Source organism: Mobula hypostoma, chromosome 1 (genome assembly GCF_963921235.1).
Source record: "Mobula hypostoma chromosome 1, sMobHyp1.1, whole genome shotgun sequence".
NCBI lineage: Eukaryota > Metazoa > Chordata > Chondrichthyes > Myliobatiformes > Myliobatidae > Mobula > Mobula hypostoma.
In genome coordinates this window covers 105,361,968-105,388,352 of record NC_086097.1, presented here as the reverse complement: position 1 = coordinate 105,388,352, position 26,385 = coordinate 105,361,968, and the positions used below count along the sequence as shown (strand labels likewise).

The following is a 26,385-nucleotide window of genomic DNA, read 5'->3' as shown; positions in this document are numbered from 1 at the left end:
ACGTCCTCCTACCACCACGCGCTCAGGCACGTCCTCCTACCACCACGTACTCAGCCACGTCCTCCTACCACCACGCGCTCAGCCACGTCCTCCTACCACCACGCGCTCAGGCATGTCCTCCTACCACCACGCGCTCAGCCACGTCCTCCTACCACCATGTCCTCAGGCACGTCCTCCTACCACCACGCGCTCAGGCACGTCCTCCTACCACCACGTACTCAGCCACGTCCTCCTACCACCACGCGCTCAGCCACGTCCTCCTACCACCACGCGCTCAGGCACGTCCTCCTACCACCACGTACTCAGCCACGTCCTCCTACCACCACGTACTCAGCCACGTCCTCCTACCACCACGCGCTCAGGCACGTCCTCCTACCACCACGCGCTCAGGCACGTCCTCCTACCACCATGTCCTCAGCCACGTCCTCCTACCACCACGTACTCAGCCACGTCCTCCTACCACCACGCGCTCAGCCACGTCCTCCTACCACCACGCGCTCAGGCACGTCCTCCTACCACCACGTACTCAGCCACGTCCTCCTACCACCACACGCTCAGCCACGTCCTCCTACCACCACGCGCTCAGGCATGTCCTCCTACCACCACGCGCTCAGCCACGTCCTCCTACCACCATGTCCTCAGGCACGTCCTCCTACCACCACGCGCTCAGGCACGTCCTCCTACCACCACGTACTCAGCCACGTCCTCCTACCACCACGCGCTCAGCCACGTCCTCCTACCACCACGTCCTCAGCCACGTCCTCCTACCACCACGCGCTCAGCCACGTCCTCCTACCACCACGCGCTCAGGCATGTCCTCCTACCACCACGCGCTCAGCCACGTCCTCCTACCACCACGCGCTCAGCCACGTCCTCCTACCACCACGCACTCAGCCACGTCCTCCTACCACCACGCGCTCAGCCACGTCCTCCTACCACCACGCGCTCAGGCATGTCCTCCTACCACCACGCGCTCAGCCACGTCCTCCTACCACCACGCGCTCAGGCATGTCCTCCTACCACCACGTACTCAGCCACGTCCTCCTACCACCACGCGCTCAGCCACGTCCTCCTACCACCACGCGCTCAGCCACGTCCTCCTACCACCATGTCCTCAGGCACGTCCTCCTACCACCACGTACTCAGCCACGTCCTCCTACCACCACGCGCTCAGCCACGTCCTCCTACCACCACGTACTCAGCCACGTCCTCCTACCACCACGTACATATGCACTCAGGCACCAACCTTTCCCTATTGTTGTCCACATCTGCTCTGGAGAAGGCAAAGCAAAAATACTGACAACTTAAGGATAAACATAAACTAGAGAAAATCTGCAGATGCTGGAAGTCCAAGCAATACACACAAAATGCTGGAGGAACTCAGCAAGTCATACAGCATCTATAGACCTGCCTGGCCTGCTGAGTTCCTCCAGCATTTTGTGTGTGTTGTAAAGATAATCATACCAATTTACCATCAGCTTCAGCTAGGAGGTGAGCCAGACTTACCTGTGACAACATCCCAGATCGCAGACACCTCTGCAGAAAGCAGGCAGCTGGATTTGGTGCCGTGGGGTCCGAGGTGTTATTGGTCTGCATCCTCACCTCAATCACACTGAGAAGCAAACTTTAGGGAATTAATGGTCATCACCTGTCAGCTACTCATGGCATTTGCACAGAATTAAAATAATATGAATAAATGCAAAACTTCACAGTCAGATATCTCAATGAAATAAAGATTGCAAAGACAGACGTAGACACACAGAGCAGTGAACTGAAGAAGAAGAAACCCTGTGACCCTAAGACAGACAAAAACACACTCGTTGCGCGCGCGCACACACACAACTCCATGACATCACCTCAGGACCATGGAGACACACACACATCTGACCGAGAAAGCCAACACCTTTGATCCTGAGACATATGCACACATCTGTGACAAGATTTCTGACCCTGAAACACATCATTCACCCCCCACTATGCTGTGACACCATTTGGGACTTGAAAATACACAGACCCGTGACATCACTCTGGGCCCATACACAGACACACCACACAAAAATGAATCGGTGGCTTCATCGATCACTTGGAACCCAGACAGACACAAATTCACATCAACACTCACACCATGATATCACTACGGACTCGGAAACAGACACACACTCACACCCAGACAGACACAATATCACTTGGGGTGGTGGGGGAAGAGGGGTGAGTGAGAGAGAGACACACACAGAAAGGGATGCATCACTGAGGGCGTTCTGGGGTACGTTCTGGTAAATGTGCACGGGAAGTTGTGTTAAATTGGCAGAAGGTGGATTTCAATGAGTTCAGTGTTATTGTTATTCATCTGTATACATGTCCACTGTCAAACCAAGGTGCACTACTTACATACAACACACAAGGTAATGACAGGGCTTGGTGAAACTTGACAGGGCTTGCAGGTAAACAAATTAGTCTTTTACGAGAGATCAGAACCAACACATTCTAAGTATGAAAAGTAAATACAGTTAGATCAGGGAACTCTGGATGAGGGGACATTGAGAATTTAATCAATAGAAATAAGTTAAAGAAAAGTGACTAAAAACTGGAGAGACCCTTAAGAACCAGGGAGGTGGTAGGTGAGAACTTAAAAAATTAGGAGGGCAAAGGTGGTCCATGAGGAATCTGTGTGTAGAGCTAGGGGGTGTTGGCAAGGAAGGCAATAAGGTAGATTGAGAATTGAGGGGTAAATGTTGGTGATATTCGACAGGATATTAGCATTAAGATAGATACTTTATTGATTGCGAAGGAAATTATAGTGTCACAGTAGCATTACAAGTGCAGAAGAGAAGTAAGAAAGAATAAAAAATAAGTTACCACAGTCCAACAGGAGGGGGTCATCACTTCCCCAGCGATAGGGACACTCATCATAGAGCCGAATGGCTAAGGGTAACAATGACCTTGTATAGTGCTCTTTGGAGCAGCGCAGACTATTACTAAAAGTGCTGCCCTGTTCAGCCAAGGTGGCATGCAGAGGGTGAGAAACATTGTCCAGAATTGTCAGGATTTTCCCCAGATGTCTTCAACTAAATAAATGTGAAATACATCCCCCGGGTCCAATGAGATGTATCTAAGGCTATGGTGGAAATCAAGAAAGGAGATTATTGAAGCCTTGCGTAAGATTTTTGCATCCTTATGGGGCACATTCACCTTTATTCAAGAAAGGGAGCAGGGACAAGCAATGGAACAGCAGGCCAGTGAGTCAAAGTTCAAAGTAAATTTATTATCAAAGTGCATATCTGTCATCATATACAACACTGAGATGCATTTTCCTGTGGGCATACACTGTAAATCCAAGAAACACAATAGATTCAATGAAAGACCGCACTCAACAGGACAAACAGCCAATGTGCAAAAGACAACGAATTGTGCAAATACGAAAGAGAAAAAATGACAGTGAGAATAGGAATAGAATGAGGTGGAGGATAAAATAAAATGCGTGGCTGAGGGATTGGAGAAGGGGGCAGAGATTCAGATTTCTGGATCATTGGGACCTCTTTTGGGGCAGGTGTGACCTGTATAAAAAGAACGGGTTGCACTTGAATCCCAGGGGGACAAATATCCTGGTGGGTAGGTTTGCTAAGGCTACTGGGGAGAGTTTAAACTAGAATTGTTGGGGGGTGGGAACCGAACTGAAGAGACTGGGGAAGAGGCAGCTGGCTCACAAATAGAGAAAGCTTGGAGACAGTGTGTGAGGGAGGATAAGAAAATGGACGCGCTCAGATGGAAGGTTTGAGATGTGTATTTTAACACAAGGAGTATTGTGAACAAAGCAGATGAGCTGAGAGCAAGGATCAGTACTTGGAGCTATGATGTGGTGGCCATTACAGAGACCTGGATGGCTCAGGGACAGGAATGGTTACTTCAAGTGCCGGGTTTTAGATGTTTCAGACAGGACAGGGAGGGAGGCGAAAGAGGTGGGGGTGTGGTGCTGTTGATCAGAGATAGTGTCACGGCTGCAAAAAAGGTGGACGCCATGGAGGGATTCTCTACGGAGTCTCTGTGGGTGGAGGTTAGGAACAGGAAGGGGTCAATAACTTTGCTGGGTGTTTTTTATAAGCCGCCCAATAGTAACAGGGACGTCGAGGAGCAGAAAGGGAAACAGATCCTGGAAAGGTGTAATAGCAGATTTGTCGTGATGGAAGATTTTAATTTCCCAAATATCGATTGGCATCTCCCTCGAGCGAGGGGTTTAGATGGGGTGAACTTTGTTAGGTGTGTTCAGGAAAGTTTCTTGACACAATAAGCCTACAAGAAAAGAGACTGTACTTGATTTGGTATTGGGAAATGAACCTGGTCAGGTGTCAGATCTCTCAGTGGGAGAGCATTTTGGAGATAGTGATCACAATTCTATCTCCTTTACCATAGCATTGGAGGGGGATAGGAACAGACAAGTTAGAAAAGCGTTTAATTGGAGTAAGGGGAATTATGAGGCTATCAGGCAGGAGATTGGAGCTTAAATTAAGAGTGGGAGGGGGACAGTTTCTTAAATGCATCTATTTAGGAGCATTGTAAGAAAGGTGGATGAGCTTAGAGATTGATACCTGGAAAAATGATGTTGTAGCTATTAGTGAAACATGGTCGCAGGGGTGTGATTGGCAACTAAATATTCCAGGATTTCGTTGCTTCAGATGTGAAAGAATAGGAGGGACAAGAGGGGGAGGTGCTGCATTGCTTGTCAGAGATTATATAACAGTGGTGCTCTGGCAGGATAGATTAGTGGGCTCGTCTAGGGAGGCTATTTGGGTGGAATTGAGGAATGGGAAAGGTGTAGTGACACTTATAGGGGTCTATTATAGACCACCTGATGGAGACCGAGAACTGGAGGAGCAAATTTGTAAGGAGATAGCAGATATTTGTAGTAAGCACAAGATTGTGATTGTGGGAGATTTAAATTTTCCACACATAGACTGGGAAGCCCATTCTGTAAAAGGGCTGGATGGTTTGGAGTTTGTAAAATGTTTGCAGGATAGTTTTTTGCAGCAATACATAGAGGTACCAACTAGAGAAGGGGCAGCGTTGGATCTCCTGTTAGGGAATGAGATAGGTCAGGTGACGGAGGTGTGTTGGGGAGCACTTCGGGTCCAGTAATCACAATACAATTAGTTTCAGTGTAATTATGGAGAAGGATAGGACTGGACCTAGGATTGAGATTTTTGATTGGAGAAAGGCTAACTTTGAGGAGATGCGAAAGGATTAAAAGGAGTGGATTGGGAAAATTTGTTTTTATGCAAAGGATGTAACAGAGAAATGGAGGTCATTTAAAGGTGAAATTTTGAGGGTTCAGAATCTTTATGTTCCTGTTAGGTTGAAAGGAAGGGTTAAAAGTTTGAGAGAGCCATGGTTTTCAAGAGATATTAGAAACCTGATTCAGAAAAAGAGAGGGATCTTCAATAAATATGGGCAGCTTGGAGTTAATGAAGTACTCGAGGAATATAAAGAATCTAAAAAGAATCTTAAGAAAGAAATTAGAAAAGCTAAAAGAAGATACGAGGCTGCTTTGGCAAGTAAGGTGAAAATAAATCCAAAGGGTTTCTACAGTTATGTTAGTGGCAAAAGGATAGTGAGGGATAAAATTGGTCCCTTGGAGAATCAGAGTGGACGGCTATGTGCGGAGCCAAAAGAGATGGGGGAGATTTTGAACAATTTCTTTTCTTCAGTATTCACTAAGGAGAAGGATATTGAATTGTGCAAGGTAAAGGAAACAAGTAGGGTAGTTATGGAGAGTATGACAATTAAACAAGAGGAAGTACTGGCGCTTTTAAGGAATATAAAAGTGGATAAGTCTCTGCGTCCGGACAAGATGTTCCCTAGGACCTTGAGGGAAGTTAGTGTAGAAATAGCAGGGGCTCTGACAGAGATACTTCAAATGTCATTAGGAACAGGGATGGTGCCGGAGAATTGGCTTAAAAAACGAATATGGTTCTCATGTGGTTCCATTGTTTAAAAAGGGTTCTAAGAGTAAACCTGGCAATTATTGGCCTGTGCGTTTGACGTCAGTGGTGGGTAAATTGATGGAGAGTATTCTTAGAGATGGTATATATAATTTTCTGGATAGACAGGGTCTGATTAGGAACAGTCAACATGGATTTGTACGTGGAAGGTCATGTTTGACAAATCTTATTGAATTTTTTGATGAGGTTACTAAGAAAGTTGACGAGGGTAAAACGGTGGATGTTGTCTATATGGACTTCAGTAAAGCCTTTGACAAGGTTCCACACGGAAGGTTAGTTAGGAAGGTTCAATCATTAAGCATTAATATGGAAGTAGTAATATGGATTCAGCATGGGAGACGACAGAGAGTAGTGGTGGATAACTGTGTGTCAGATTGGAGGACGGTGTGTCGGTGTGCCTCAGGGATCTGTACTGGGTCCAATGTTGTTTGTAATATATATTAATGATCTGGATGATGGGGTGGTAAATTGGATTAGTAAGTATGCAGATGATACTAAGATAGGTGGTGTTGTGGATGATGAGGTAGGTTTTCAAAACTTGCAGAGATTTAGGACAGTTAGAAGAGTGGGCTGAAAGATGGCAGACGGAATTTAATGCTGAAAAATGTGAGGTGCTACATTTTGGTAGAACTAATCAAAATAGGACATACATGGTAAATGGTAGGGCATTAAAGAATGCTTTAGAACAGAGGGATCTAGGAATAATGGTGCATAGTTCCCTGAAGATGGAATCTCATGTGGATAGGGTGGTGAAGAAAGCTTTTGGTTTGCTGGCCTTTATTAATCAGAGCATTGAGTATAGGAGTTGGGATGTAATGTTGAATTTGTAGAAGGCATTGGTAAGGCCAAATCTGGAATATTGTGTACAGTTCTGGTCACCGAATTATAGGAAAGATGTCAATAAAATTGAGAGAGTACAGAGGAGGTTTACTAAAATGTTGCCTGAGTTTCATCTCCTAAGTTACAGAGAAAGGTTGAACAAGTTGGGTCTTTATTCTTTGGAGCGTAGAAGGTTGAGGGGGGACTTGATAGAGGTATTTAAAATTATGGGGGGATTGATAACATGGTTAACATGGTTAGACTTTTTCCATTGAGAGTGGGGAAGATTCAAACAAGAGGACATGGCTTGAGAGTTAGAGGACAAAAGTTTAGGGGTAACATGAGGGGGAACCTCTTTACTCAGAGAGTGGTAGCTGTGTGGAATGAACTTCCAACAGAAGTGGTTGAGGCAGGTTCGATGTTGTCATTTAAAGTAAAAATGGATAGATATATGGACAGGAAAGGAATGGAGGGTTATGGGCTGAGTGCAGGTCGGTGGGACTAGGTGAGAGTAAGAGTTCGGCATGGACTAGAAGGGCCAAGATGGCTTGTTTCCGTGCTGTAATTGTTATATGGTTATATAAATTGGGAACAGATGTTCTCAGGGAAAAGTACGGAAGAAATGTGGCAAATGTTCAGGGGATATTTGTGTGGAGTTCTGCATAGGTACGTTCGAATGAGACAGGGAAGTTATGGTAGGGTACAGGAACTGTGGTGTACAAAGGCTGTAATAAATCTAGTCAAGAAGAAAAGAAAATCTTACAAAAGGTTCAGAGAGCTTGAACATCATAAGGCTAATAGGAAGGAGCTTAAAAAGGAAATTAGGAGAGCCAGAAGGGGCCATGAGAAGGCCTTGGCGGGCAGGATTAAGGAAAACCCCAAGGCATTCTACAAGTATGTGAAGAGCAAAAGGATAAGACGTGAAGGAATAGGACCTATCAAGTGTGATAGTGGGAAAGTGTGTATGGAACTGGATGAAATAGCGAAGGTACTTAATGAATACTCCAGTATTCACTATGGAAAAGGATCTTGGAGATTGTAGAGCTGACTAAAAAGCTTGAGCATGTAGATATTAAGAAAGAGGATGTGCTGGAGCTTTTGGAAAGCATCAAGTTGGATAAGTCACCTGGACCGGATGAGATGTACCTGAGGGTACTGTGGGAGGCGAGGGAGGAGATTGCTGATCTCTGGCGGTGATTAATGGGGACGGGAGAGATTCCGGAGGATTGGAGGGTTGCGGATATTGTTCCCTTATTCAAGAAAGGGAGTAGAGATAGCCCAGGAAATTATAGGTCAGTGAGTCTTACTTCAGTGGTTGGTCAGTTGATGGAGAAGATCCTGAGAGGGAGGATTTATGAACATTTGGAGAGGTATAATATTAGGAATAGTCAGCATGGCTTTGTCAAGGGCAGGTCGTGCCTTACAAGCCTGATTGAATTTTTTGAGGATGTGACTAAACACACTGATGAAGGAAGAGCAGTAGAAGGTACCCCACGCAAGGCTTATTGAGAAAGTAAGGAGGCATGGGATCCAAGGGGACATTGCTTTGTGGATCCAGACCTGGCTTGCCAAAAAAGGCAAAGAGTGGTTTTAGACGGGTCATTTTCTGCATGGAAGTCAGTGACCAGTGGTGTGCCTCAGGGATCTGTTCTGGGACCCTTACTCTTCGTGATGTTTATAAATGACCTGGATGAGGAAGTGGAGGGATGGGCTAGTAAGTTTGCTGATGACACAAAGGATGGAGGTGTTGTGGATAGTGTGGAGGGCTGTCAGAGGTTATAGTGGGACACTGATAGGATGCAAAACTGGGCTGAGAAGTGGCAGATGGAGTTCAACCCAGATAAGTGTGAAGTTGTTCATTTTGCTAAGTCAAATATGATGGCAGAATATAGTATTAATGGTAAGGCTATTGGCAGTGTGGAATATCAGAGGGATCTTGGGGTCCGAGTCCATAGGACGCTCAAAGCAGCTGCGCAGGTTGACTCTGTGGTTAGGAAGGCATACGGTGCATTGGCCTTTATCAATCGTGGAATTGAATTTAAGAGCTGAAAGGTAATGTTGCAGGTATATAGGACCCTGGTCAGACCCCACTTGGAGAACTGTGCTCAGTTCTGATCACCTCGCTACAGGAAGGGTGTGGAAACTATAGAGAGGGTGCAGAGGAGATTTACAATGATGTTCATCAAGGTTGCTGGTGAACGCAGCAGGCCAGGCAGCACCTATAGGAAGAGGTACAGTCGACGTTTCGGGCCGAGACCCTTCGTCAGGACTAACTGAAGGAAGAGCTAGTAAGAGATTTGAAAGTGGGAGGGGGAGGGGGAGGGGGAGGGGGAGATCCAAAATGACGGGAGAAGACAGGAGGGGGAGGGATGGAGCCAAGAGCTGGACAGTTGATTGGCAAAAGGGATATGAGAAGATCATGGGACAGGAGGCCCAGGGAGAACGAAAAGGGGGGTGGGGGGAACCCAGAGGATAGGCAAGGGGTATAGTCAGAGGGACAGAGGGAGAAAAGGGAGAGAGAGAGAGAAAGAATGTATGTATATAAATAAATAATGGATGGGGTAAGAGGGGGAGGTGGGGCATTAGCGGAAGTTAGAGAAGTCAATGTTCATGCCATCAGGTTGGAGGCTACCCAGACAGAATTTAAGGTGTTGTTCCTCCAACTTGAGTGTGGCTTCATCTTGACAGTAGAGGAGGCCGTGGATAGACATATCAGAATGGAAATGGGATGTGAAATTAAAATGTGTGGCCACTGGGAGATCCTGTTTTCTCTGGCGGACAGAGCGTAGGTGTTCAGCAAAGCGATCTCCCAGTCTGCGTCGGGACTCTCCAATATATAGAAGGCCACATCGGGAGCACCGGACACAGTATATCACCCCAGCCGACTCACAGGTGAAGTGTCGCCTCACCTGGAAGGACTGTCCGGGGACTGCCAACGGGATCCCACCACTAAGACCTCCACCATCAACTCTGCTCTGAAACGCATCTCCCCGATTTCACGTACATCTGCTCTCACTCCATCCTCCTGCCACCCCACTAGGAATAGGGTTCTCCTGGTCCTCACCTACCACCCCACCAGCCTCCGGGTCCAACATATTATTCTCCAATATTATTCTTCTGCCACCTCCAACGGGATCCCACCACTAAGCACATCTTCCCCCCCCCCCGCTTTCCACAGGGATCGCTCCCTACACGACTCCCTTGTCCATTCGTTCTCCCCCCATCCCTCCCCACTGATCTCCCTCCTGGCACTTACCCATGTAAGCAGAACAAGTGCTACACATGCCCTTACACTTCCTCCCTTACCATCATTCAGGGCCCCAAACAGTCCTTCCAGGTGAGGCAACACTTCACCTGTGAGTCGACTGGGGTGATATACTGCGTCCAGTGTTCCCGATGCGACCTTCTATATATTGGCGAGACTCGACGCAGACTGGGAGATCGTTTTGCTGAACACCTATGCTCTGTCTGCCAGAGAAAGCAGGATCTCCCAGTGGTCACACATTTTAATTCAACAACCCATTCATCCCATGGGTGCAGATCTCAGACAATCTCACCTGGTGCAGGAACACCACTGGGATTGTGAAACGGGCCCAGCAGAGATTGCACTTTCTGAGAGAGCTTAAACAAGCGTCACTCCCCACTAACATCTTAACTACTTTCTACAGAAGCGTGGTTGAGAGTGTGCTGACCTTTTGCATCACAACCTGGTACTCCAGCTGCAGTGCTGTCCACAATAAAGCCTTGCAGAGGGTGGTTAGGGAAGCAGAGAAGGTTATTGGGGTCTCCCTACCTTCTGTCCAAGACCTCTTTCAGAGTCGATGCCTCCAGAAGACACAGTACATCATTAAAGACTCCTCACACCCTCTCCATGAACTGGTTGTTCTTCTGCCATCAGGCAAACGTTACAGGAGCATCAAAACTAAAACTACAAGGCTACTAAACAGCTTCCTCCCACAGGCAGTCAGACTGCTAAATAGCTGCTCCACCTGACTCTGCTTTAGACATTTTTAACTTGCACTGGACACTTATAACTGATTTTAACCGACATGTGGCTGTTGTGTTTTACTATTTATTGTTATATTTATTATTTAGTGTTGCGTTTGTTATGTTATGATTGCACTGCTCCTGGGAAACGCTGTCTCATTCTGCCCTACAGAGCTGATGTACGGTTAGAATGACAATAAAGTTTTTTGAATCTTTGAATTCCCATTCTGATATGTCTATCCACGGCCTCCTCTACTGTTAAGGTGAAGCCACACTCAGGTTGGAGGAACAACACCTTATATTCCGTCTGGGTAGCCTCCAACCTGATGGCATGAACATTGACTTCTCTAACTTCCGCTAATGCCCCACCTCCCCCTCGTACCCCATCCGTTATTTATTTATATACACACATTCTTTTTCTCTCTCTCTCTCTCTCCTTTTTCTCCCTCTGTCCCTCTGACTAAACCCCTTGCCCATCCTCTGGGTTTTCCCCCTCCCCCTTTTCCTTCTCCCTGGGCCTCCTGTCCCATGATCCTCTCGTATCCCTTTTGCCAATCACCTGTCCAGCTCTTGGCTCCATCCCTCCCCCTCCTGTCTTCTCCTATCATTTCGGGTCTCCCCCTCCCATTTTCAAATCTCTTACTAGTTCTTCTTTCAGTTAGACCTGACGAAGGGTCTCGGTCTGAAACGTCCACTGTACCTCTTCCTAGAGATGCTGCCTGGCCTGCTGCGTTCACCAGCAACTTTGAGGAAGCGGCGGAGTTATATTGATGAAACGCCCACCGCTGCCTAAGCCTTAGCATGGCCCTCATTGGCAGGGGCTGTGAGTGGGGATGTTGTGGTGCAGTTAGGCTGGGCGAAGGGGAATCGTGAGAGGTGCGAGTCCACGTACATGACACAACCTGAGCCGCCATCACTCACCGATTTCTGGTTTCGCGCCGATATTCACTCGAATGCCGATGACGTTTCACGAAGTCGCGCAAATATGACGAAGCACCGTCCGCCACGTTATAAATGGTTTGACACGAAGTGCGCGTCGCAGCAACACAAACTTTCGTTGATTTTGCGACGAGCGCTGAGGACAATCGGAAGTGCCGACATGGAGTTTCCGGCTACAGGCTTTGGTACTCGAGGAGAAGTCATTTACTCAGGTGGGGTGGACAAGGCCAAGCCGGTTCGGGCCGAGCCCAGGCCTCGCAAATACACAGTGTTTTCTGAGGAAGCAAAGCTGTACTCACTGCGGCAGGAAGGTATTATTGTTACAGGTACTTGGTTTCTGACCGCTTGTGCCCATGGAGTTTCGTGTGGGTTAGTTTTCGCCACTGGTTGGTAACTCCAGGATTTTGATGTTGAGGAACTCATGGATTGGAATGCTATAAGCGCGATAAGAAGTGAACAACGACTTGTTTGGTGGTTCCGGGGGTGGCGGGGAGGTGGTGTCGCTGCTTGGGACTTGTCTAAATGTGTGGAATTTTTTCCATGGTTCTTGAACGTTCAGTAGAATTGGGGTTTGAGAGACACGGGGGATTTTATTATGCAGAAAGATTGATAACTCCAGGATTTTGATGGTGAGAAACTCATGGATGGGAATGCCATAAGCGGGACAGGTATGTTGACAGGCCGACTAAGGGGAATGCCATACTAGATCTAGTATTAGGTAACGAACCAGGTCAGTTCACAGATCTCTCAGTGGGTGAGTATCTGGGGGACAGTGACAACCATTCCCTGACCTTCAGCATTATCATGGAAAAGGATAGAAGCAGAGAGGACAGGAAATTTTTCAATTGTGGAAGGGCAAATTATGAGGCTATAAGGCTAGAACTTACAGGTGTGAATTGGGATGATGTTTTTGCAGGGAAATGTACTATGGACATGTGGTCTATGTTTAGAGATCTCTTGCAGGGTGTTAGGGATAAATTTGTCCTGGTGAGGAAGATAAAGAATGGTAGGGTGAAGGAACCATGGGTGACAAGTGGAAAATCTAGTCAGGTGGAAGAAGGCAGCATACATGAGGTTTAGGAAGCAAGGATCAGATGGGTCTATTGAGGAATATAGGGTAGTAAGAAAGGAGCGTAAGGGGCTGAGAAGAGCCAGAAGGGGGCATGAGAAGGCCTTGGCGAGTAGGGTAAAGGAAAACCCCAAAGCATTCTTCAATTATGTGAAGAACAAAAGGATGACAGGAGTGAAGGTAGGACTGATTAGAGATAAAGGTGGGAAGATGTGCCTGGAGGCTGCAAGTGAGCGAGGTCCTCAAAGAATACTCCTCTTAGGTATTCACCAATGAGAGGGAATTTGATGATGGTGAGGACAATATGAGTGAGGTTGATGTTCTGGAGCATGTTGATATTAAGGGAGAGGAGGTGTTGGAGTTATTAAAATACATTAGGACGGATAAGTCTCCGGGGCCTGACAGAATATTCCCCAGGCTGCTGCATGAGGGCGAGGTAAGAGATTGCTGAGCCTCTGGCTAGGATCTTTATGTCCTCATTGTCTACGGGAATGGTACCGGAAGATTGGAGGGAGGTGAATGTTGCCTCCTTGTTCAAAAAAGTTGGTAGGGATAGTCTGGGTAATTATCGACCAGTGAGCCTTTCGTCAGTGGTGGGAAAGCTGTTGGAAAAGATTCTTAGAGATAGGATCTCTGGGCATTTAGAGAATCATGGTCTGATCAGGGACAGTCAGCATGTCTTTGTGTCTAACAAGCCTGATAGAGTTCTTTGAGGAGGTGAACAAGCATATAGATGAGGCTAGTGCAGTGGATGTGATCTATATGGACTAAAGTAAGACGTTTGTCAAGGTTCCACACGGTAGGCTTATTCAGAAAGTCAGAAAGCATGGGATCCAAGGAAGTTTGGCCAGGTGGATTCAGAATTGGCTTACCTGCAGAAGGCAGAGGATCGTGGTGGAGGGAGTACATTCGGATTGGAGGGTTGTGACTAGTGGTGTCCCACAAGGATCAATTCTGGGGCCTTGACTTTTTGTGATTTTAATTAACGACCTGGATGTGGGGGTAGAAGGGCGGGTTGGCAGGTTTGCAGATTTCACTAAGGTTGTTGGTGTTGTGGATAGTCGAAGATTGCAGAGAGACATAGGTTGCAGAAGTGGTTGAAAAGTGGCAGATGGAGTTCAACCCGGAGAAGTGTGATGTGGTACACTTTGGAAGGACAAACTCCAAGGCAGAGTACAAAGTAAATGGCAGGATACTTGGTAGTGTGGAGGAGCATAGGGATCTGGGGGTACATGTCCACAAATCCCTGAAAGTTGCTTCACAGGTGGATAGGGTAGTTAAGAAAGCTTATGGGGTGTTAGCTTTCATAAGTCGAAGGATAGAGTTCAAGAGTCACGAGGTAGTGATGCAGCTCTGTAAACTCTGATTAGGCCACACTTGCAGTACTGTGTCCAGTTCTGGTCGTCTCACTATAGGAAGGATGTAGAAGCATTGGAAAGGATACAGAGGAGATTTACCAGGATGCTGCCTGGTTTAGAGAGTATGGATTATGATCAGAGATTAAGGGAGCTGGGGCTTTACTCTTTGGAGAGAAGGGGGATAAGAGGAGACATGATAGAGGTATACAAGATATTAAGAGGAATAGATAGAGTGGATAGCCAGCGCCTCTTCCCCAGGGCACCACTGCTGAATACAAGAGGACATGGCTTTGTGGGAAGTTCAAGGGGGATATTAGAGGAAGGTTTTTTACCCAGAGAGTGGTTGGTGCGTGGAATGCACTGCCTGAGTCAGTGGTGGAAGCAGATACACTAGTGAAGTTTAGGAGACTACTAGACAGGTATATGGAGGAATTTAAGGTGGGGGGTGATATGGGAGGTGGGGTTTGAGGGTCAGCACAACAATGTGGGCTGAAGGGCCTGTGTTGTGCTGTACTATTCCATGTTCAATGATTGGGAAAATCAGGTGGTTGTTGGATTCCAAGAGAAGTAATTTGCAGAATGCCTACAAGATGCCTTTTAAGAGCAGCCTGTGGTTAAGCCCAGGAGAGAAAAGGCAGATCTGGAATGGGTGTTGTGTCATGAATCAGATTTAATTCAGGAGTTTAACAGGCAGTAATCATAATATGATAGGATTCACCCTGCAGATGTATTAGTATTACAGTGAAGTAAAGGAAATTACAGAGAATCTGGCCTAGGTTGATTGGAAGGGGATACTAGCAGGGATCACAGCAGAACTGCGATAGCAGGAATTTCTTGGAGTAATTATGAAGGCACAGGATAGATTCATCCCAAAGGAGGAAGATGAGGCAACCATGGCTGACAGGAGGTCAAAGACAAGCAAAAGAAAAGAGGGAATGGGTATTAGACTGCTGGAGAGCTAGTTATGGAGGACAAATAAATGGCAGCCAAACTCTTAAGTATTTTTGTGTCAGTCTTCACTGTGGAAGTCACCAGCAGTATGTTAGAAATTAGAGTGCTGGGAGTAGAGGTGGGTGTAGTTGCCATTACTAAGGAGAAACTGCTTGGCAACACTCAGAACACGCTGGAGGAACTCAGCAGGTTGGGCAGCATCTGTGGAAACGATCAGTCAACGTTTTGGGCCGGAACAATGTGAACAATGTCTGGCCCAAAACGTTGACTGATCGTTTCCACGGATGCTGGCCGACCTGCTGAGTTCCTCCAGCGTGTTGTGAGTGTTGCTTTGACCCCAGCATCTGCAGAGTATTTTGTGTTTGAGAAGGTGCTTGGGAAGCTTAAAGGTAGATAAGTCCAGATGGTGTACACCCTGGTGAAAGAGGTGGCAGAAGAGATTGTGGAGGCATTAGTAATGATCTTTCAAGAATAACTATTTTCTGGAATGGTTCCAGAGGCCTGGAAAATTGCAAATGTCACTCCAGTCTTTAAGAAGAAGGGGGGCAAAAGGCAGGAAATTATCGGCCAGTTGTGGTTGGTAAGATGTTGGAGTCCACTTTGAAGGATAAGGTTTCAGGCTTGAGACACATGATAAGATGAGCCAAATTCAGCATGGCTTCCTTCCTCTGGGGGGGGGGGGGGTTTGAATCTTGCCTGACAAATCTGTTGGATTTATTTATTTTATTTTTGAAGAAGTAACAAGCAGGATAGACAGAGTTAATGGATGTTGTTTACTTGTATTTTCAGAAGGCCTTTGACAAGGTGTCATACATCAGACAACTAAACAAGATAATAGCCCATGTTATTAAAGGAAAGCTACTAGCATTGGCTGAGTGGCAGGAGGTGAAGCTTGGGAATAAAGGGAGCCTTTTCTGGTTGGCTGCCTCTGACTAGTTGTGTTCTGCAGGGGTCAGTACTGAGACTGATTCTTTTCATATTATATGTTATAAGTTGAGTCAAGGCAAATGCAATGTTAGCATTTATTTTGCGAGATCTAGAATATAAAAGCAAGGATGTGATGCTGAGGCTTTATAAGGCAGTAGTCAGACCGTACTTGGAGTGTTGTGAGTAGTTTTGGGCCTCTTGTCTAAGAAAGTATGTGCTGATGTTGATGAAGGTTAACAAAAATGATCCTGGGAATGAAAGAGTTAATGTATGAGCACCGTTGGAGGGTTCTGGACCAGTACTTGCTGCTGTTTAGAAGAATTTGGAGGGGGGGGTGTTATCTCAATGAAACCTACCCAATATTGAAATGCTTAATAGAGTGGATGTAGAGAGAATGTTTTCTACAGTAGGAGAGTCAATGGATGTTTACGTGGATTTTCAGAAGGTGAAAAGATCAGAGATGAAGAGGAAGTTTAGCCAGGGGATTGTGAATCTGTAATTCATTGCCACAGGCAATGACACATTGCCACAGTTTGGGAATATTTAAAGGTTGGTAGGTTCTTGATGTTAGAATCACTGGCATATGTCATGAATGTTAACTTAGTGGCAGCAATACAATTCAGTACATGATATAGGAAAACAATCAGTAAACCAATTACAGTAAATAGTTACAGAATACACGTGGACTAAGATGTTAACTGTCCTGTGCTATCACCAGTGGGATCATCAATTGATCTGCCACCTGTCTTCAGGAGTTTCGGCCCGCTTCTGATCAAGACGCCCTCGAGGTGGTGGGCCAGCAGTGCTAAAGCACCACCTCCCACTGGTGAGCTTAAAAACTTGGCATCTGCCTCTATCAGAGTTGTTGGTCACTTCCATCCAACAGATAGTCTGCTCTTCAGGTGTCTATGCAACTACTGAAGGGTTTGCAAAAGATGGATACACTGTCCGACTATCTGCCCCTCTGGACATACTTGGTCCACACCCATGCTGATCCTCTCTCTGATGCCTCAGCTACAGACTTGCTGGTTGACTTGATCTCTCTTCTAGTGAAGCCAAGCTCACGCAGCCACTTCTGGAGAGTGAACGCAATAAACCCACGGCAGCCTACTTTGAATGGATAGCATGAGACCTTCCACCCTCTGTCTCTAATATTACTCTATATTAAATAGTTAAATTTAAAATAGTCCAAAAACAGAAAAACAGAAATAACGTTTAAAGAAAACTTGTAGGGGCATCAAAAGTTATGTGGAGAGGGCGGGAGAATGGGGTTGAGAGGGATAGTAGATCAGCCATGATGAATGGCGGAGCAGATTCGGCTCTAATTCTGCCCTTGTCTGTTAAGAACTGCCGACATTGATGTGTTATTGGGCAAATAGTCCTGGTGACCCAGAACTTGGAGCATCGACAGTGAGGACTTGAATTGGTTGATATCATAGTATAGACCCAGCAACGGCATCAGTGGATGTTGTCAGTTGTTTTTTTTGTCTTTTTTTTAGATATGATCTAGTGTGGGTGAAGTACTCGTCTCATATAGACCTGATTGTGAATGGCGATTGAGGGAATTATTTCTCTCCTTGGATTTGTGTTGTTTTGCCATGGGGAACAGTGCCCTGAAAGCTCACCTGGAGACTGCACAGAAGACGGGTGTGTTCCAGCTTACAGGGAAAGGCCTGAATGAGGTGAGAAGCTTTCATGTCTGTTTTGAGAGGTTCAAGGAGAGAACTCCAGACCTGGGAGCCATGAGGTTGAAGCAGAATGTAGTGAGGTGATACTGTTAAGGAATAAATGGATGTTGTGATGGTGTGGCTTTCTTAGATTCATTTGTGAATATTTTCATCTTCATATCTGGGAGAGTTGTTGGCAGTTGTTAAAGATGGGGGTGTGAAAGAACAAAGCCAGCTCAGTATTTAATTGCAACAGTTTTCTTTGGTGTCAGACAATATTGAGGTGCAGGCTTATGTTCTAGATGTTTGGGACATTGGTGAGATGGATTTGCTGACTGCTGCAGGCATCTTCTGTCAGCTCATTCCACACTCTCAACCTTCTGAGTGAAGAACTTTCCCCTCATGTTCCCCTAAAACTTCTCACCTTTCACCCTTGACCCATGACCTCTGGTTGTAGTCCCATCCAACCTCAGTGGAAAAAGCTTCCTTGCATTTACCCTATCTATACCCTCGTAATTTTGTCTATCTCTATCAAATCTCCTCATAATCTTACATTCTAACCTGTCAAATCTCTGCTTCTCCAGACCCAGCAACATCCTTGTACAGACTCTTTACACTCTTCAATCATATTGATATTTTTGTTGTAGTTAGCTGACCAGAAAAGCATGCACAGTACTCCAAATGAGACCTCACCAATGCCTTCTACAACTTCCAACATAACATCCCATCCCATCTTCTATACTCAATACATTGATGTATGAAGACCAATGTGCCAAAAGCTTTCTTTACAACCTGTGACGCCACTTTCAGCGAATTAAGAACCTGTATTCCTAGATAGAAATGGACATTGCCATGGTAGATGTGAAATAAATGACATGTCAACTGATGGCTAAAATATACGAGGGGACGCGAAGTTCCCTAGGAGGGAAACTGAAGCACATTGGAACAGGAGTATTGCTGCTAATAATTGAAGGACAAGAAAAACTGGGGTGCCTGTTGGGACAATAGATGAGACATCAAAATGGGAATACATAGAGAATTGCAGCATACAGGCTCTGTAGCGACTATCAGGAGGGGGGGTTTGTGTAAGAAAGCTGCACGCAGGTTGTCACTCACTCAGTGTGCATTCAGTAAGCACTCTCAGTTCTGCTGTAGGGCCAAAGAGGTTAAAGGAAATACAAGGCTGGTTGTTGTCACCAGTCCTAAGGAAGTAGATATGAGAGCAATCATTTCCTACATTCAGTTTTCACTCAGTTTGTGAATGTAGGTGATTAAAAATTCCTCCCCTGCATCCTACCTGATATTTTGTTCCATTGATCATACTCCTAACCCGTACCCAACTTGACTATACTCCCAACCTGTACCCAGTCTGTTATTCTGTGACTGTATGGTCAACCTGTATGCAAATTAATGTCCCATGATAGTATTCCCATATCCACTGACAGTATTGGTTCTAGTGAGATTAACGAGTTTGCTTCAGTCCTTGGCTAACACTCCACTGAACCCAGATGCGGATACTCTATTGTGCATCCACCATCTGGGTGCAAGTTGGGATTTGGCGTGGAAGACTCTGGATGGTAATTGGTGGGGGGGGGGAGAGGGGCGGGAGATATACGATGGCGTTTTTAATCCTTTAGCAATCCTTACAGATGATGGGATTTGTTTTTAAATGTTCAGTTCCCTGTGGACCTACAGAGACTCGCAGGAAATTTGAGAACAGTGGATCTTTCAGGAAACAAGATTGAGCACTTGCCTTCTGTCATTGGGCAGTTCGCAGCACTGAAGAGTCTGACTGTCAATAACAACAAACTGGGTAAGACCAAGAAAACAGTTAACAGAGCACAGCACCACATCTCCATCAATGCTGTGGCCTCACACCCAACCCTTGTATATCAACTGTTTACACCTCATCAATCTTCACGCACATGCGGGTGCGCACACCTCTGCATGATTTTATTACTCCACCTATCCACATGTTCTTTTACTTTCCTGTACTTAATTTTTTTCAACGTTCCATCTCCTACTTGCTTTATTTCCCTGATGCATTTGATTTGAACACCTCAACAGCATTGTTTACACTCAATTATTTCTGGTTCCAGGTTTTGGGTAGGTATAGCCCATACATTCTGTTCGGGCCGTTATTGACTGATCCTAATCCCAGGCGGCTATACCCTTTTCTCTTACTGCATCATACAACCCTTGTGCAACCAATCCGAGTCGCTGCCTGCCTCTGGTGGTCAGTGTTCCAGAAACATGAACCTTTCTGTCCTAAGGTTTAAAGCCTTGCAGTGACCCACAATCGTACTATTGCTCAGTACCTTCACTTGTTATCAATCCCACCCATTGAACAAGTTTGTCTTTCCCTTCCTGTCAGCTGTTCTTCCTGAGGATTTGGGCAAGCTGAGGAAACTGGAGAGTCTTCACCTCTGTGCTAACTCATTGAAGCATCTCCCTTCCAGTTTTGGGCAGCTGGCAGCCTTGAAGACCCTGAGTCTCTCTGGGAACCGGCTGCGGGAGTTTCCCCTCCAACTATGTCAACTACGACACCTGGATGTGGTGGACCTGTCCAAGAATCAGATCCAGCGTCTTCCGGATGACCTGGAGCAGCTGCAGGCTATTGAACTTAATGTCAACCAGAACCAGGTCGGTTACTATATCTGAAAAGTTCTAGTATAGTTTGGCACAGTTATATTATGAAGTAAGACTGCATGTACTGCATATATATTATCTTGAAGTTGGGAAACTTGAGTAATCCAGTTGAGGTACTTGGATAGGAACATATAATCCTAAACAAACTTATAGCTGCATCAGTTATTGAAAGCAAAACAACAGACGCTGAAAAGCTGTAACAGAAGCAGAGAATGCTGGAAACAGTTGATCAGGCAGCAAATGTGGAGACAATATGTCAGGTCAATGATTCTTTAAGTTCTGAAAGACAAACTAGCAGTTTGATGCTGCCTGACCACCTGAATTTCTCCAGTTCCTTTGTGATGCTATAGATTTCCAGCAATAGCAGCTGTGTGTCTGCTAGTTTCATTTTAAAGTAACCAATTTGTGCTTTCAGATCTCTCAGATCTCACCACGCATCTCCCGTTGTCCACGGCTGAAGGTGCTGCGGATGGAAGAAAACTGTTTAGAAATCTCCATGATTCCCATCAGCATTCTGGCTGATTCCCAGATCTGTCTGTTGGCTCTGGAAGGCAATCTCTTTGAAATAAGGAAGCTGCGAGACCTGGAGGGATACGATAAGGTGGGTTTCAGTGATGGGAAGTAGGAAGGTTGCTGTGTGGTGGCTTGCTTAGCAGCAATAAGACCAGGAATTCTCAGCTGTTGCATCTGTATGGGTTTGGAGCTCAGGGTGCTGGCCTGTCCTTACTGGATGATTGTGGTGCTGCTGCTGTCTGACTTGCGATTTATTCTTTCTCCTTTCAGTACATGGAGCGCTTTACAGCAACAAAGAAGAAATTTGCTTAATGGACATCTAGGTGCACGAGCCTTTGAACTATGGGACAACGGGCTGGTCCATCGATGGCTGGTTAAACAATATAGTAGCTTGTTAGGCCACGGGAGTGGAAGTACCTCTACTATGTTGTAGGAGAAATGGACATGAATTCCTTATCTGTTTTGCAGTTAAGCTGATGGTTTTATAAGACACTACACACTCTACTTTAAGCTGCTGCTAAATGAGGGCATTTGGCTTTACTCACTCCCAAGACACTGTTGCTTTTTTGATCTCTTCAGCACTGTGCACACTACCTTGAGGGGTATAATCTGACCAAGAGTGTGAATGGTCAGCTATCTCCCACACTCTTCACTGTTGGCAACCTGGGGCATCTGCCATTCTGTCAAGGCTCAGTTTCAAGATGTAATTGCAACCTTTATCCCTTGTGTAAACACTTGTTGATGAGACAGGGTTACCATTTGTCATTCGTGTGCAAATATTTTGATCCTATTCCTATTCCTGTTTCCTAATTTGATGTGAAAAAGCAGAATGGAGGGAACAAAGTAAAGTTTGCTTGGGCTGCCCCATTCTCCTGCCTTGTATATAATAATGCTCTGAATTGAATTTCAATTACAACAACTACAGGGGAGAATATGCATCTTTATTTTAGAAAAAGTATTGAGACAGGTGAAGGTGAAAGGATAAAGTTTGTGATCACATTTCACATTATTAAACATTTCCCAATACACTCAGTTGGAGAAAAATGATTAAATGTGCAATATATTTTACTCACTGTACACAACTCACTAATAAGTAATGAAGTAAGGTCCCTGATAAACATAAGCTTTGTGTAGAGAATTTTGTCCAAGGGGAAAGCCAGCTTCACCCAACTAGCAGAGCATACATGCCCCTTCTAAAGGCGACTTACTGCATTAGCACCATGTACAGCCAGTGCCTGAAACTCTCAATGGAGACAGTTGTGGAGATAACTAATCGGAGCTTGGATCATTCTTTAATTATGAGGGAAAGGACTTGGATTTTTTTTTTAGTTTAGAGAAGTCCCTTATTTAAAAAAACTAGCATGGGTGTCACAGTAGCAAGTACAAGAATTGTGAAGAGAGAAATGGTGTGCAGACGATGGTCCATTTTGAGACGAGGTATCTGAATTACAGGGCACCATTCCTTTAGTTGGGAGTCTCTGGAACACTACTGCAGGAAAAGTGTCCAGCCCTTTCTCCAGTTTCTCATTCTCTTCCAATCAGATAGGATGGCAGTTGTCAACAGCAGCTTAAATGATGGTAATTGTGGGAAGGGATGCAGGGAGACTGACTGACAGGTGTGGGGTGGAGAATATACATAAGCAATAGTCATAAAGATGGCCAGGATAGAGGAAGACAAGGTATGGGGAACTGATCAGAAGTGTGTCTGCTGCAGTAGAGGTATGGATTAGTATTTTTCCAGAGGTTCTCTTTCCGACACCATTACATCCAAGGTTCCCTGTGGAACATGTAGCCACAAGAACATTTGAGAAATCAGTAACTTGTCTATACAGGTCACTGAGGGTGGTTGTGGTTGCAGTCTGGCTGGGAAGCTGTACATAGTCAATAATGATGTGAGCCACTTGGAACATCTTACAATTATAATTTCAAGGAGATGCGTTGATAGGAGAAATTGAGATGTGGAGGCACAAGACAGTGACTCACATGGAAATCAGGCTCTAGTGTGAAGCTGTAAATTCAGAGGTGAGTTTCATGGGCTCCGCATTACTTTTTGATGAGCTTGTTTGCTCTCTCATTGGCTTCATCAATCCGAGCTTTGTTAACATCCGCCTGTTTAAAACAAGAATTAGTGTTTGCTTACTTTACATATTGAGATACTCACAGACAGAAATACAGTTTGACAACTGGGAAAATTTGATGAGAATAGTATCATCTTTAAACTTGGCCTTCAAGTTTAAAGTAGTTGAAGTTAACACTGCTCTACCATCTAATTTGATAGTGCAGAGAATGATAAAATGGTTACAGCCGAAGAGGCCATTCCATAAGACACAGGAACAGAATTAGGCCATTTGGTCCATTGAGTCTGTTCCACCATTCCATCATGGCTGATTTAGGACCACATTCTCCTCCTCCTTCCTGTAACCTTTGACACCCTGGCTAAGCAAGAACCTAAGGCTCTGCTTTAAATGTACTCAATGCCTTGGTCTCGACAGCCATCCGGGGCAATGAAATCCAGATTCACTATCCACTAGCTAAAGAATTTTCTCCTTGTCTTTTCTAGTCTGAGGCTGTGCCTCTGAACTTGGACTCACCTACTGCAGGAAACATCCTCTCAATACAGGCCTTTCAATAGGTTTCAATGAGATTTCTCCCTCTTTCTCCTCTCCGCGCCCCCCCCCCCAACCTCCATTCTAACCACCAGTGGGTACAGGTCCAGAGCCTCAAATACCAGCTCTTTCATTCCCTGAATCATTCTCATGCACCACCTCTGGGCCATCTTCAATGCCAGTGCATCTTATGGGCCCAAAACTGCCGACAGTCCTTCAAATGCACACTGACCATGGCCTTATAAAGCTTCAGCATTACATCCTTGCTCTTGTATTGTGGGCCTCTTGAAATTAATGCTAACATTGTATTTACCTTCACAACATGCTGGAGGAACTCAGCAGGTCGGGCAGCATCCGTGGAAATGATCAGTCATGTATTTGAGCAACACACATAAAAGTTGCTGGTGAACGCAGCAGGCCAGGCAGCATCTATAGGAAGAGGCGCAGTCGACGTTTCAGGCCGAGACCCTTCGTCAGGATGTATTTGCCTTCCTTGCTACCAACTCAACCTGAACATTAACCTCCAGGGAATTCTGCAGAAGATTCCAAGTCCCTACCCACTGCTGAGATTTGAATTTTCTCCAGTTTAAAAAAAGTCTGCTTTTATTCCTTTTACCATAGTATATGACCAGACTCTTCTCTACACTACAGTGTCTTGTAAGATGTATTCAGCCCCCACAACGATTTTCACAATTCCCCGTCTGTCTGGGTACCATATCCAATGCAGACATTGGTGACCATGGTTTTCCATATAGATCTATCCCTCGTTCTTTGGATGACTTCCATTTCCTCCATGTGTAGCCACCTGGCTAGGCTTTTGATGTACATAAACCGAGGTCTTCCTCTAGGTTTGCTCCCCTTGATCTTTCCACAGAGTATGAGTTTTTCTAGTTCATCTTTCTGCATGTGTCCTAGGAATCTGAGTTGTCTTTCTCTTATTGTTGGTATGAGTGATCGAACTGCTTGGGCTCTTCTGAGAACTTCTTCATTTGATACGTGTGTGGTCCATGATATTTTTAACATTCTCCTGTAGAACCATAATTCAGATGCTTCTAGTCTCTTTTCCATTGCTGGAGAAGTGGTCCAGCATTCACTTCCATAAGTCAGGATAGAATAAATGTAGCACTGCAGTATTCTGTTTTTAGTGTACATGCTCATTTTTCTGTCTGTTAATATGGTTTTCATTTTTTGGAAAGCTTCTTTTGCCATTGCTATTCTGTAGTTGATATGTGTCGCACATGCCACCATTTGTTATTAGGCTGCTGAGATATCTGAATTTGTTGACTTACTTGATATTTGTATTCCGGTCTTGATTCATAATTTACTGTCTCATTTTCTAAATTTAAAATATATTGAAGTGGGATTTTTTGAGCTAATCTACAAAACGTGCATCATGAAAAATTCCAAAACCTGTCAATATTTACTACAAAATTAAAAACCAAAATTGAGAGGCTGAAAAGGTATTCAGCCCCTTTGTAATTACGCTAAATTTCCTCCGGTGCGATGTAGATAATTGTCTTCTATTGGTTTTAAAAGCTTCTCAGTCCTCCAACATCAACTTTTGCTCTATTCTATGCCCTCTCTTACTTTTGTCCATCATATCCATGTCACCTTAACCAGAGGCACACAAGTCGCATGTTTTTCACCATTCTAATTCCCTCCTGAATGTCATATGGAGCAACTCCTCCACAGCTGTAGGTAGTTAATCCACATTTCAGATGCACACTGTGGAGAAGTTTATTCTCATGTCTCTCGGTTCTCTTCCCCTTTATCTTGGACCTCGAGAGTAACCCCAACAGTTCTACCCATTCTGTCATGACTCATTAGTATACTTTCATTCTCCCTTTAAAGCAAATAGTTGCACTTTGCCTATCTATTCTTGTAACTAATACCCTCATCTATCCTTTAATGTGTCTGCCAGAATTGAACCATACTCCAATCGATCCAGTATCTACTGTTTAGACAAGTTCTTGAATCGGCAATGAGCCTACTGTGAGTAAATGGAATTAGTGTAGATGGGTACAATGGGCTGCATAGACAAACTGGGCTGAATGGCCTGTTCTAGTAATGTGCATCTGTTAAACTCAGACAGGTGAAGTGTATTGCATTTGAAGAGTTATACAGTATGGAAACAGACCCTTTGGCCCAAATCAGCATGGCAACCAGGGTGCCTTCTGAGCCAGTTCCATTACCTGTGTTTGGCCAATATCGCTTTAAACCTTTCTTAACTATGTACCTGTCCAAATGTCTTTTAAATGTTATTGTACCTATTCCTTCAGATTTCTCTAGCAGCTTGTTGCATGTAGCTGAAACCCTCTGTGTGAAAAGGCTCCCTTTAAATCTTCTCTCACCTTGAAGATAATGTGCTTCAAGGAGAGGTATCAGATAGGTAGGTATCAGATGAACTTGATGCTGAGAAATGTGAAGTGTTTTGGTGGGAAGGGAGAGAGCAGGCAATGTAAACAAAGCGTAATTGTACGCATCATTCTGTGGCGGCACCAGTCGAAAATGTCAATAAATCTTCCAGGGGATCTAAGATTTTACGGAGGCATATGCACCAGAGTAGGGGAATCATTGTGAACCTGTATAAAATAGTTTGGCCTTGACTGCAGCATTAGCTTTAGGCACCACCCTTTGGGAAACATGGTGATGAACCACAATAATTCAAAGAGGTGAAGGATATATTTAGATTGGAGAAGTTGGGAAGTTTAGTAAAGTATTTGGCAAGCTCCCTCCTTTGGCTGATTTTAAGATCATATAACAGTACAGCACAAGATCAGGCCATTTGGCCCACATTGTGCCAGATCAGCTAAAAAGCAAATTAAAAACAGGCAAACACTAATCCCTCCTACCTACACTGTGTTCATATCCCTCCATCTCCTTCACATCCATGTGCCTATCCAAATA

General features: G+C 45.1%; 3 protein-coding genes across 10 annotated transcripts in view; 1 reads left to right on the top strand and 2 right to left on the bottom strand.

Annotated features, from left to right (window-relative positions):
• The window catches only part of haus2 (HAUS augmin like complex subunit 2), a 51,816-nt gene extending 39,971 nt beyond the window's left edge, over nt 1-11,845 (bottom strand). Inside the window, exons 1-2 of one of the 5 annotated variants that reach the window (XM_063054566.1) lie at nt 11,721-11,845; nt 1,507-1,624 (exon numbers count right to left, since the gene is read on the bottom strand). In XM_063054566.1, coding sequence (XP_062910636.1) covers nt 1,507-1,596 — 90 coding nt within the window. In that variant the 5' untranslated portion in view covers nt 1,597-1,624; nt 11,721-11,845. Of the gene's footprint in view, nt 1-1,506; nt 1,625-2,856; nt 3,110-10,605; nt 11,091-11,720 lie in introns of those variants that run through there. The other 4 variants (XM_063054556.1, XM_063054594.1, XM_063054585.1 and 1 more) reach the window with 4 other exon arrangements.
• lrrc57 (leucine rich repeat containing 57) lies at nt 11,812-21,279 on the top strand. Of its 4 annotated transcripts, none has more exons than XM_063054509.1 (6): nt 11,812-11,950; nt 17,543-17,725; nt 19,388-19,523; nt 20,085-20,353; nt 20,775-20,960; nt 21,143-21,279. In XM_063054509.1, the coding sequence occupies exons 2-6, from the start codon at nt 17,642-17,644 to the stop codon at nt 21,182-21,184; spliced, it is 717 nt and encodes a 238-aa protein (XP_062910579.1). In that variant the 5' UTR covers nt 11,812-11,950; nt 17,543-17,641; the 3' UTR covers nt 21,185-21,279. The 4 variants fall into 4 exon arrangements, with proteins under 4 accessions (XP_062910579.1, XP_062910570.1, XP_062910589.1 ...); XM_063054500.1 differs by having other exon boundaries at nt 11,909-12,049; XM_063054519.1 differs by having other exon boundaries at nt 11,926-12,064.
• LOC134349744 (synaptosomal-associated protein 23-like) overlaps nt 21,218-26,385 on the bottom strand; it is a 63,503-nt gene continuing 58,335 nt past the window's right edge. The window contains exon 8 of the mRNA XM_063054543.1: nt 21,218-22,981. Coding sequence (XP_062910613.1) covers nt 22,916-22,981 — 66 coding nt within the window. The 3' untranslated portion in view covers nt 21,218-22,915. The remainder of the gene's footprint in view (nt 22,982-26,385) is intronic.

Bases quoted from the DNA above. Each gene is read 5' to 3' on its own strand.
- lrrc57 (XM_063054509.1), top strand. From the start codon at position 17,642: ATGGGGAACAGTGCCCTGAAAGCTCACCTGGAGACTGCACAGAAGACG. The intron at 17,726-19,387 runs GTGAGAAGCTTT...TTAAATGTTCAG, and splicing joins CAGGGAAAGGCCTGAATGAG to TTCCCTGTGGACCTACAGAG. The intron at 20,961-21,142 runs GTGGGTTTCAGT...TTCTCCTTTCAG, and splicing joins ACCTGGAGGGATACGATAAG to TACATGGAGCGCTTTACAGC.